This window comes from Hippichthys cyanospilos, chromosome 13, assembly GCF_059441005.1.
Source record: "Hippichthys cyanospilos isolate Australia breed blue-spotted pipefish chromosome 13, RoL_Hcya_1.0, whole genome shotgun sequence".
NCBI lineage: Eukaryota > Metazoa > Chordata > Actinopteri > Syngnathiformes > Syngnathidae > Hippichthys > Hippichthys cyanospilos.
Window position 1 is genome coordinate 3,865,692 of NC_142381.1, and position 12,125 is coordinate 3,877,816.

At 40.3% G+C, this 12,125-nt stretch overlaps 1 protein-coding gene across 2 annotated transcripts; it reads left to right on the forward strand.

The window, feature by feature from the left end:
- Positions 1-439: 439 nt before the first annotated feature.
- On the forward strand, positions 440-11,640 carry gabra4 (gamma-aminobutyric acid type A receptor subunit alpha4). Of its 2 annotated transcripts, XM_088430784.1 has the most exons (10): positions 440-908; positions 986-1,104; positions 1,780-1,847; positions 2,443-2,663; positions 2,799-2,881; positions 5,408-5,551; positions 6,021-6,173; positions 8,726-8,982; positions 10,947-11,386; positions 11,460-11,640. In XM_088430784.1, the coding sequence occupies exons 1-10, from the start codon at positions 814-816 to the stop codon at positions 11,632-11,634; spliced, it is 1,755 nt and encodes a 584-aa protein (XP_088286910.1). In that variant the 5' UTR covers positions 440-813; the 3' UTR covers positions 11,635-11,640. The 2 variants fall into 2 exon arrangements, with proteins under 2 accessions (XP_088286910.1, XP_088286911.1); XM_088430785.1 differs by having other exon boundaries at positions 10,947-11,629.
- The last annotated feature ends 485 nt before the right edge of the window (positions 11,641-12,125 follow it).

The following is a 12,125-nucleotide window of genomic DNA, read 5'->3' on the forward strand; positions in this document are numbered from 1 at the left end:
TCTGGGCTATATAGTTGAAAAGTGTATCACAATCTAATATCAGTCTGTACGGGTATACTTTTATTATTATTATTTATAAACTTAAATAAGGGATCATAATCACTATAAAAAGGCTAACTGGGCAATTTCAAGAACTTTTTTAAACCTAATGTGCTTAGTAATGCTGGATGAATGACAATGTACATGCATCATAGCAGTCTATTGATTTTGTTACTTATTAAAAATACGACCAAAGTTGATTCAAGTAAAAATCATTTTCAAAAACAGATGAACTCATTCAATCTAAAAGACTTGATCAGCCTATGCAAAATGGCGTCGCCCATCTGTGACAATTAATCACTGATTGGCTGTTAGCTAGCGAATCCGTGCAGGTGATAGCAGTCGACTATGAGATGAAGTCACTGCAAGGAAAACGGCATTATCTAGCAAATTACGTAAACGGAGCATTTTACAGCGGATTAAGTTGCGCATATAAACTTCGTGGGGGAAACGCCTTGTGTGTAAAACACAGAGCGTATTTTTGCAATGTTTGAGCAAAACATGTTTGAGAAAGAGAAAACAAGCAAATACTGTAGTATGCTGCAAGGAAGGGTGGGAAACACATATAAGCAAAGTGAGTGAAGCAGAAGGCGGATTTGCTTTTCGGTGGATGCAAGTCAAGAGAAAAAAAAAGAGCAGCGGGCTGGAAGGGAGGTGCGACCGGGAGACTGCGGCCGGGAGAAGTTGCTCCATCTGACCTCTCCTCCTCGTCCTCCCTCAAGAGGCGCCTGGAAGTGAGGAGATGTGAAGAAGCTTGAAGAATGGCATGCGAAGATGCTCTCTGCCCATTTCAAGGCGATGGTGACGGCGATGCGCCCCGCTTGTACGATTCTTATGACTCTTTTCTACTTTTTCTCTTTGGCCACTTGGTGAGTTCAAAATTGTCCGTGCCTTAGCGCAAGTTCCGCTGTTATCCCCCTCTAAAATGATCGATTTACCTGTTTAGTGTTAAAAACGCCACAGGACAGACGAGGAAGGATGAAAGGATTTATCCGGAGAATTTTACGCGGATTTTAGACCGACTTCTCGACGGTTACGATAACAGGCTGAGACCTGGATTCGGAGGTACGTATCAATTGTTTTTAATTCTTTATCACCCCCCCCCCCCCCCCCCTTAAAAAAAGCATGCACTTTCGGCAAAATAACGCACTGTTAACTTTAACCGACAGTCAGTGAACGCAACATCAATTGACTTATAAAGCGTTCGTAAATCAGTCAAGTAAACGACGCATTGATGTTTTTGGAACTTTGTGACAACATCCCCCTCACCGCGGGTTTAATTCGACCTCCAAACGAGAAATGACGACCCACGCAATGTTAAACGCTATCATACTTTTATCCCATATGCGCTCGCCGGTGTGGTTACGTAATCCCTTTGCAGGACAAACGCTTAATGCGCACAGTTCAAGTGTTAAAAGTGCTGATTTGTTTCTCAAGCGCGTCTGAAACCTAAAGTGCGTGTATATGTTGTCATTGCATTCTAGCACATCCACACTGGAGCTTATCCAGTCAAGTCCACATTCATTCACTAGAAGGGAAAAATCAAACAGGATTATGCTTTACAAGCATTTTTTAAATCCATTAGTACATGCCTGCTGACTTCACCCTGACAAACTGAAGGCCTATGATGAGAGGAGAGGATTTTTTTTCTTTTTTTTTAACACAAAATGTGAGGTGTAAATAAGACGAAGGGATTGTGACTTGAGAGGCATTTGAAGATGTGATTTATTGTCTTCTCAGGTCCTGTGACTGAGGTCAAGACGGACATTTATGTAACAAGTTTTGGTCCGGTCTCAGATGTTGAAATGGTATGCACTCCGAAAAACTTCAAATATTGTATCTCACTATTTGCCACTCAATTATTAAACACTGTTCAAATCAAGTAATCACACATTTCCTATGTAAAAAAAAAAATATATATATATATTTTTAAATGTAAATATGTATTTTTATTATATGCCCGGGCCGCAAAAATGTAGATGATGGACTGTAAATGTCCCCCGTGCTGTAGTTTGGACACCACTGCAACACTTGAATCTATTTGACCCAACTTTCTTCCTAAAAAGTGGTTATTTTCTGTAAAAAGTATTATTTTACCAATGATTAATTTGATTGCTCAATTAATACATTTAAAAACACACTTTCCCACTTGCTGCCACTTGAAAATGACATCACAAGCGCAAGGCTAAATGTATCGACCAATCAAGGCTCGATTGTGAATGTCACATGACCAAAATCCAGAAAACAGATGTGCTTCTGATGTCTTTTTCAATCAGCAGAAGAAAATGGAAACATGTATATTAACCGTACAAAACATGAATTTTTTACTCCTAAAAATGGCTAAATAAATGTAGTATTTATTATAAAATAAAGTGAAAATATGAACTGATTTTGCCTTGTTAGGAATACACAATGGACGTGTTCTTTCGCCAAACTTGGGTGGACCGCAGGTTAATGTATGAGGGACCGATTGAGATTTTACGTCTAAACAACTTGATGGTGACCAAAGTTTGGACGCCAGACACGTTCTTCCGGAACGGCAAGAAGTCAGTGGCCCACAACATGACGGCGCCCAACAAACTGTTCCGCATCATGAAGAACGGAACCATTCTCTACACCATGAGGTCCCGTGAGACAAAAATTATTTTTACAAATCTGTGTCAATAATTTGCTTTTGGTATTCACATCAAAAAAATAAAAAAAATATTAAGGGCGTTTGATTGTTGCAGAAACTGTTTCTTGTGTCTTATGTTTAACAGATTGACAATTAGTGCAGAATGTCCCATGAAGCTTGTGGACTTCCCAATGGATGGACACGCGTGTCCCCTCAAGTTCGGAAGCTGTAAGTTTTGCAATGTTACAAATGATGACATGTGCACACACTAATAACCGTGCAGTTAACATACTGAGTTTTGTGACTAATCTATAAGACATAAAGTGTGCTATTCTTCCTTTGCTACATCCTCTCTGTAGCTAGCTAGATAACGCCTTCAATGCTAACACCTGTTGATAATTATTGGACTTTTATTCGCAATAGATGACTGAAAGGTGTAAAACTGTAACCAAAAAAACAAAACACTTGGAATGCCATCGTAAAATGACATTTTTGTCCGTCGTACAATACACAGTAGCCTAAGCTAGCATGCATTAGATGAAGCTAGCACGGTAATATGAAAATACAGCAAAATGCTGCCCCCCCCCCCCCCCCCCCCACTTGTTTCTTACATGATAAACAGAAGCTAGTATGTGAATATTCACAAGCAAATGTGCTAATCGCAAATTTAAATGCTGATTGCTAACTATTGCTAATCCGCTAGTTAGCTTGAATGCTAATTGAAAGTAAACCTTTCTAACTTCTCTGATACAAATTTACAATTAACAAGCCACATTGATTCATACCAGAGGTGTCCAAAATGCGGCTCGGGGGCCATTCGCAGTCCCCACCCACATTTTAGCGGCCCACATACGAAAACAAAATTTGGACATGGCCAAAAAGCAATGACAGCGTTAGAATTGATCAAAACAAACTCCTGATATGCATCATATTTATTTTTTTTCAGATAAAATATGCAATGTATTTCTTAAATAAATACGTTTGATAATTCTATTTTTATATAAATAATTTTGCACATATATTTATGATAAAATAAATATTTATTAAATAAAAACATACAAATACAAACACAAAATAGAATATAAATACAAATAGAAATACATTTCACAGTATGTTTTTTATAACAACATAGTGTAGACAATCTGAATGCAAGTGCTTGATTGAATGATTTCTTCAGTGTTTTGTGAGTTAAAGTAAATTAAAAAAAATAATGTGGCTATTACAACTTTCTTTTTTGTTTGTTTGAAGACCTCAGTAGAAAAAGTTTGAACACCCCTGATTTGTAATGACTAAATATTACACAATATATTCACAATAAACACAGCTTCAGGTTGTGTTTGGATAGGGACGACGCAGCAGACAACGCTCCCCGTCCAAATAAACAGGAAGTGCTTAAAGCAAAACCACCCGGTTTGCTTTTCACAATAAGATACAACATAAAAACTGTATTTTTTAATTTAATTTATTTTTTAATGTATTTTAAAATCCATTGGGTGGCCAGAAAATGTATAGGGGTGTGTGGCACAAAAAAAAAAAAAAACTTCTCAGTCACATGACTGTTCCTATTTTAGTACTGATATTGATTCTTTGCTGAAAAGCACAAAATGCCAGGCCGCTCATTCTAAATAATGACGTCGCGTTTTTCATTGTTGCACTTAGCAGCGAACAATGAAAGCTCAACTCAGCACCACTGTTTATGGCGGACCAACTGATCAGCAAAAAAAAAAAAGTCTTATCTCAATTAAAGCAGCTTCTCAAATGGAGCGACTCGTTCTTATCAGAGAAGCAGCCATTTGGAGATTGCATCTCCAAAAGAGAAACATTTGCCTTTGCTCTTGGCCAATCCTCGCCAATTACACACCACGATGACATTGTGGAGGACAAATTCCCATTTTTGGTTATTGTCATCCTTTCCCCCCGCCCCTCTGCCCCTCTGCCCCGCCCTCCTCGTCCTCCTGGTGCTCACCTCCAGTCAGGAAGAAACGACCCTGGATGTGATGTGGCCTGAAGCAAAGGAAAGGTCACAATCCATTCCTGTGCCCCGGGATAGCAAAGACCTATGCAGCTATTTTCCATATCTGGCATATGTGTGTGTGTGTGTGTGTGTGTGTTTTCATTTCCCCCTCTTTCTCCTCTGCCTTCATTCCCCCACGCTCTCTTTTTTGCTTCTCCATCTGGACTTGTGTGCGCACTCCATGACACACCAGAGTCATTTCATTTTGGCAGCGCGCTTGCTATCCTGCTGGTGCGGCGTCCCATAGGGAGCGCAAGGCAAAGACAGCTGTCATTTGATGCTGCATTTTATCGGGTGGCCGTAGCAAAAAGGTTGAGACGTACGGCGCCGTCTTCGTGTGAAATCACTGTTGCCAGAAGTACAAAAAAAAGACGCGTAAAAGCAGGTGGTATTGATCGAATGCCAAGTCGAGTCAAACATTTTCCGTACAATAATCATTTGTCTCTAGCCCGACAAGTTAGTTTTGTGAGTGGAATATTCCGGAAGCGCGGGATTTGAACGTACCGTGAAGCTAAGTGCTAAAAACGTAGCTTTTGTTCCCATAATGCCACGAGGTATTGACAAGGATACCCCATAGCATTATGGGAAAATAGCATGCTATGTTTTTAGCATTTAGCTTAAGTGTAGGGTGAGGAATTTCCCTTATGACATTTAAGATAGTCCCTAAAACTTGCTCAATCATAAAATATTAGCATTAGCCAGTCAGTGATCACTCAGTGATGCATCTTTATTGTGCACAGATGCCTATCCCAAAACCGAGATGATCTATACTTGGACCAAAGGACCTGAGCACTCCGTGGAGGTCCCTCCCGAGTCGTCTAGTTTGGTTCAGTACGATCTCATTGGGCAGACAGTCTCCAGTGAAACCATTAAAACCATCACAGGTGAGACTCGGGCGGTCGTTTTCTCTTTGTCTGACTCTCTCCTCGTGAGTAAAAAAAAGTTCAAGTCCCTTGTCTTCCTTCTTTATGTTTTGTTTATTAAATGTTCAAGGTTTACTGTACCTGGGATTTCTTGATGAACTAAAATGGAGAGGATTGTCAGACCGCATTCTCCGTGTACTGTACAGTATTTCACAGCACTTCTGGCCCATGTCAATTATTCGGTGCCTGGTATATGTGTCTATCCTGCCTAGGTCAATTTAGTCTTTGTTTGAGCTGGATTTGTCACCCCCGCACTACACAATTTGCGGGGAAAAGACATACTTGGTGGAAGGTTTGTTTTGTGTATATACATATAGGTATATATAGCATGCCTTCAAAAAACTGCTGTCCGAAGGTCCCATGAGTGAAATTGTCAAAATTGTCCGAATGATTTGTTCATCCCGCTAATTCCTCTGTGTTGATCCCGCAGGTGAATATGTGGTGATGACGGTCTTCTTCCACTTGAAACGCAAAATGGGCTACTTCATGATTCAGACGTATATCCCGTGCATAATGACAGTAATCCTCTCCCAAGTGTCCTTCTGGATAAATAAAGAGTCGGTCCCGGCGAGGACGGTTTTCGGTACGTGGACCTCGCTCATTGTGGCCAACCTTTTGGCGGGCTCTCAACTTGTTTGGAGTGCCTCCTCTCTCTGTGTAATTACGGTGAATATCAAGAGCTGCTCTACTCGTACACGGCGTTCTTTGAAAGCTAAGATTAGACATGAACAAAAGTCGTTTCAGTGCACCTTTTAAGTACAGTGGAACCATCTAATGGGACCGCCATAGAAGTTGTGGTTCAAGCAGCGAATAGTGAAATGATGTAAAAATTGAAGGAGAGAAAAATATTTGCCAAATCCTACAGTGGATTTATAGATATATGTCAGTGATCTGGAAGTACATTTAAGAATATTTCATCAGGGAACATTTTGATTGAAAGGTGATTCTCGGGGCTGTTAAAAATAATTAAGCGACAATGATTTTCATTCTCGAGTCATCATTTCGAGTTTAACTTCAATCCTTAAATTTAGTCTGAATTTTGTAGTCTGAATTTTGTAGTCCTTTGTGAAATATGTTTATCTTTTGTGTTTCTTCAAAAGAAAGCATTTGATTTTACTGACTGAATCACTTTCAAAAAAGTTCGGCCAGTACAATATCGTCCCTTTTGTATAACATTGCATAGTTGTTGTTTTTTTTTTACATCACTTGATATACAAAATAAACAACAATAATTATATAATACCAAAATATGATGAAAATAATAGAGTTTTGCAGTACATGGTCAAGCAAAATAACATTTTATCTGATTGTTCAGTTAATTAAGAAAATAGATTTTCCCCAATGCGGCCCAAAAGTTAAAACGATTACTCGTTTACATTACTTGATGAATTAATTAACTTTGAAAGCTTTTCAGCTATTAGTGAAATGTAAAAATAACAGCGCTGAACTCCGTTTGAAGAGTGGAAGTTTTGCGACTCGCTAAATGAGCATTTTAGCTAATCCTGATGTTTTTCGGCGAGCGTTTCTCTGATGGAAAGCTGGCAAATAATTTTGCTGATAAACGTAAGTTTCACCCAGCGTTCTCGTGTGGATGCCTTTGATTGACGTGCAATTATATAGCGGTCACCTCCAGACGCATTTGTGATGAGGACGGACTCCGCGGCGCACAGAATGGAAAAGGGATTTCTCTAAATTCAATTATTGCTATTGGTTAAAGACGCGGAGGACGAATGGTGCGCCGTTAGCATATATAGAGCATCTTTCTATTCTTGTAGGAGCTACACATGACCTTGTATACACTCTCGCCGACGCATTCATCTCCTCTATTTTTTTCATGGCACCGTGACAGCGACAATGTGACATTCCATCAGATTCATTACGCCGTGTCCTTTAGCGCTGTCTTGCACACCTTTTTATACATTCCGTTCTAGTGCTTGGTATGTCAATGAATCCAAAGTCAATAATAAACCTGCCTGTGTTATATGGAAATATAATGACATGTAGTATGAAAAAAACAAATCACGTTCAAATTAGTCCCCCCTTTAAACAGGCGTTAAAACAATGAATGTGAAAAATCAAGGGCCACTTTTAGTATAACTCATTCAATCCCAAAGACGGATTTTTACGTAACACAGCAGACTTAACCAGAGATTTGTTTGTAGTTGCTTTATTTTTAGACCGTCCTTTACCCAAACCTTTGATTTTTTTTTTTAAATATACATACATAGCTAGTACATATGTCTGAACTCTTAAAAACGTAGAAATACGTCTTTGGGATTGAATGAGTTAGTTTATCAAGCACTCTAAAATAAATCTTTTGCACATTGTTAATACAGTAAATTACTGAATTTTGGTGAAAAAAAAAAGCTTCCTAAATAACTTTCTATAAGGCAGAGAACTGTTAACTACTTTTTACAGTGTTTATACAAGACCCAAGTTAGTCTAAAGCTGGAAAAAAGCAATACCTGAACACTACCATAAAAGGGAAAAAAATATGATCCCGATCCTTATTTTATTGCAATGACTCTTCACTCTTTCAATGACTCTTCACTCCTCCTATTTGAGAAGGGACTGCTACAAGGAAAATATTTGGGGACTTTTCAAGATTCTCTGGGTTGAACGTGGCCCTGTAACCCAGCAGCTATTTTTTAGTCAAATACTGTGGTATCATTCGTGTGATATTTTCAAATTTTTTACTGAAAACTGAGGAAACTGTCTTGCTGAAATGATCACTATAGCGTTACGAAAAAAATGCTATTCCTAGTTTAGTTGGAAATAGTTAGTAGGCATCTTTGCATTTTGAGAAAAGCTCAACGGTATAGCTAACAAAATTTTTAAAAGGGCCGCTTTAGAGTGGACCAAGGGCCGCAAATGCCCCCCGGACCATAGTTTGGACACCATTTGTACAGCCAATCAGTTATAGAAACACAGCGTTAGACATTAAACACAGCTCACAAATGCGAGACAGTACGTTTGATGCGGTTTCTATTTTAAACATATATTACAGCCGTTGCGCTCGCTTTAATGTGTCACTTAGGTGGACTGAGTTCACTTCCTTTTAATCCAAAGCAAACTGAATTTAACATCCGTCATCGACTTACTTACAAAGTCTTTTTTTTTTTTTAACCCCCGAAGGCATCACCACCGTGCTGACCATGACGACTCTCAGCATCAGCGCCCGCCACTCGCTCCCCAAGGTGTCGTACGCCACGGCCATGGATTGGTTCATTGCCGTCTGCTTCGCCTTCGTTTTCTCCGCTCTCATCGAGTTCGCCGCCGTCAACTATTTCACCAACGCCGAGATGGAGCGGGCCAAGAAGAAGCCTGCCAAATGTCCCCCCGTGCCCCAAAGCACGCCGGTTAAAGTCAAGGACACGGAGGAAGTGCTGCAGGTAAATGTTTTACTTATGCCTCCCACAGCGGCGCAGCCGTACCTCTTGCAAATCCGCCGGCTGCCTATGAGCAGGCTTCGCAGGATATACAAATATAGAGACCTCCATTTTCACATACGTTAACCCTCAAAAAAGTGATAGCTAACATTCAATCCCAAAGACGTATTTTTACGTTGGCGTCCCGACTTTCAGTCCTTTTTTCTAATGGATCTCTTTAGTGCTTTGATACATAAAGTAATCCAACCCTAAAGTAATTGATTAGTTTAGGTACAATAGTAATCTATTTCTCCAGGATTAGTAATCGATTAATTTCAGCACTAAGGTACTAAAACCAATCAATCACTGTGGTGATAACTGTGACCATTGGACGGCACTGCATCAATTCTAACTGAAGAATGGAAGTCAATATTTCATATGGCAGCACCCATATTTACATAGACATCGCACATAATATTCTGTTGTCATTTTCTGTCAGCAGCAAGTGACAAAATGTCATAATTCATATTCCACAGATCCAATATTAATCACAATACATTGTTTGGTCTAGTGGGAGCGCATAGAACATATTTAAAAAAAACCTTTTCCTTTGACTTGCCCTTACCACATGAGAGAAAAAATTTCTTGCTGCTATTTGTGAAATAGTGTCAGAAATGAGCATTAACAAAGAGAATTCATATCAATAAGATTTTCAAAGCTTCTTATTGTGCATATGTTGAATATGCTACTACGACACGATCAGTGATGACTTCTTGAAGTTGCCAAATCCCACTATGGTGCAATCACGCCTGAATGCAGCCGGGTGACAACAGCACTTTGGTGGATTAAGTATGTTGCCACGGCAACACAGCCTGCTTGCATCTGTATACGTTTCGTAGCCGGCTGGAAATGCTCTTTCGCGCCCGTTTGGTCGTTGGGCGACGCCTCCGATCTGATAGCGCTTCGCACCTTCCGCCGTGACGAGCAAAGACGTTCACAACTCCCATGTCCACGTCGGACACAATAACATCCACTATTTGGAGTTTGAGAGGTCGGTGGGGGTGGATTATGTCTGCAGACTGCAGCTTCGCGCTCCTGCCTGCTGGAAAACATCAAGTCCCAAAGGATAAGCTTCTTTGACTCCATACCGCATTACCAGTCCTACCTACTTTATGTCTTAAGCTTGTGCCAAATGAGTGAAATCCTCCATAACGTGACATCTGCATCGGACGCTTTGATGAAGGCCATCTGTGTGAAGGCCTCCAGAAGCAGATCAATACGATAAGGTTTACGCTGACACGCGTTACAGTACAGCAGGAGAAATGAAAGGCAATTTGAAAAATAATATACGGACACACCTGGAATTAAGGTGGTGCCTCTGCTTACGAAATATTTTCATTCCAGAAAAGATCTTAATCTATATATATATATATATATATATATATATATATATATATATATATATATATATATATATATATATATATATATATATATATATATATATATATATATATATATATATATATATATATATATATATATATATATATATATATATATATATATATATATTAGGGCTGCACAATTAATTAAGATCAACAATTTTAACATTTAAAAAGGCTTCTATAGTACATGTCAATAAGCACTTTGTCATCCTACCACCAGAGGGCAATGTTTCCCCCATGTTTGCATGACAAAAGCTTCTGCTTTTTTCACCCCAATATATTTACCAGTGTGAAATGGCATTGAGTTTCTCACCTGATTCCTAATATATCCAGTTCTAGCTGTCAATTGAGACCCATTTTAAAAATCCCTCAAAAAATTGGAGTAAATTCGGTTTGAAATGACCGAAAATGACATTTTGACTGCTAATTGATTAAAATTTGCTTGTATATCTACTCATGCTAACTCATGCTAATTTATGGTCGCCAGTTAATTTTGTCGCTTCCGTTTGAGCGCACCTGACATGTGATTTACTTCCGCAGCAAAACCCAGACAGTAACGGTAACCTGAGGAAGCGAATGAACTACATTTCCCAGCAAGACTCGCGCAATCACCAGCGAGCCCAGTCCGCCGGCAACATCTCAGGCGCGGGTCGCGCCCGACCCCCGCGACCTTTAACCGGCGGCCTCAACGGCAGCTCGTCCACACTTTCCCGCTGCAGCCCCAAATCCGAGAGCGTGGCGAGCGTGTCGTCGGAGGAGAAACAGCTTGTGCAAAACGCGTCGCCGCAGGCCGCCGCCTCCACGCCGGACGTGACGGCGGGGACGCCTCTCGAGCAAAATTCCGCCACCGCTTCCTTGCAGCATCTGCTGGGGCCCAAACTGGAGCGCCTCCAGATGATGGGCAACAAAGTGGAGCTGAAACAGACGCCGTGTTCCCAGCCCACCGCGGCCGGCATGGGCGGTACCAGCAAAATTGACAAGTATGCACGGATCCTCTTCCCGGTATCCTTTGGGGCCTTTAACATGGTATACTGGGTGGTTTACTTATCCAAGGACACCATGGTGGCAAAAGGAGGCTAGACTGGCAACGGGCGCCATCTCGCTCCACAGATGGGAGGAATACGCTGCCAAAACCAGAACGCAAGTACCTTCATATCCTGAGAGAACACATGTTGTTTTTATTCACAGCCAGCTCGGGAACAAATCGGCCGCGTGGCTAAATATTTGACTCACTTTAAGGATGGAAAGTGTCCCGCGGGATTAAGCTTTTTCTCCTATTTTGAGTTTATACTTTGTGCGGTATTTTGATCTGTACATCAAAGGTGTCAGGTTCAGTCAACCTAGAACAATAATAAACAAAACACAAGGAAGGAAGACAAGAGACTTGGACTATTTTTACTCGCGAGGAGAACGGACAGAGATGTGTATCATCACAAATCTTCTACCCTCTTTTATTCATTTGGCTTGGCCCTAGTTACAAAGCCATTGCTGTCCTGAAGGGATAGGGAAGACATATGGCAGCGACGTAACATTCAGCTTGCAATCACTGCTATCTTTTTTCCCAGGAACATAACGACCGACCCCATATTGTTCAGTCATGTGGCTTTCTTACAGCTGCAGGAGACGTGTCATCTCTTCACACTTTTGTCACAAAAAGAAAATATCCATGTCTAATAATCCACCAATATACATACAGAAAAAAACAAATATGGGATAAGA

Excerpts from the sequence above, each read along its gene's own strand:
- gabra4 (XM_088430784.1), top strand. The coding sequence starts at position 814 with ATGCTCTCTGCCCATTTCAAGGCGATGGTGACGGCGATGCGCCCCGCT. Across the intron at positions 2,882-5,407 it reads TCCCCTCAAGTTCGGAAGCT|ATGCCTATCCCAAAACCGAG; the intron begins GTAAGTTTTGCA and ends TATTGTGCACAG. Across the intron at positions 6,174-8,725 it reads CCCGGCGAGGACGGTTTTCG|GCATCACCACCGTGCTGACC; the intron begins GTACGTGGACCT and ends TAACCCCCGAAG.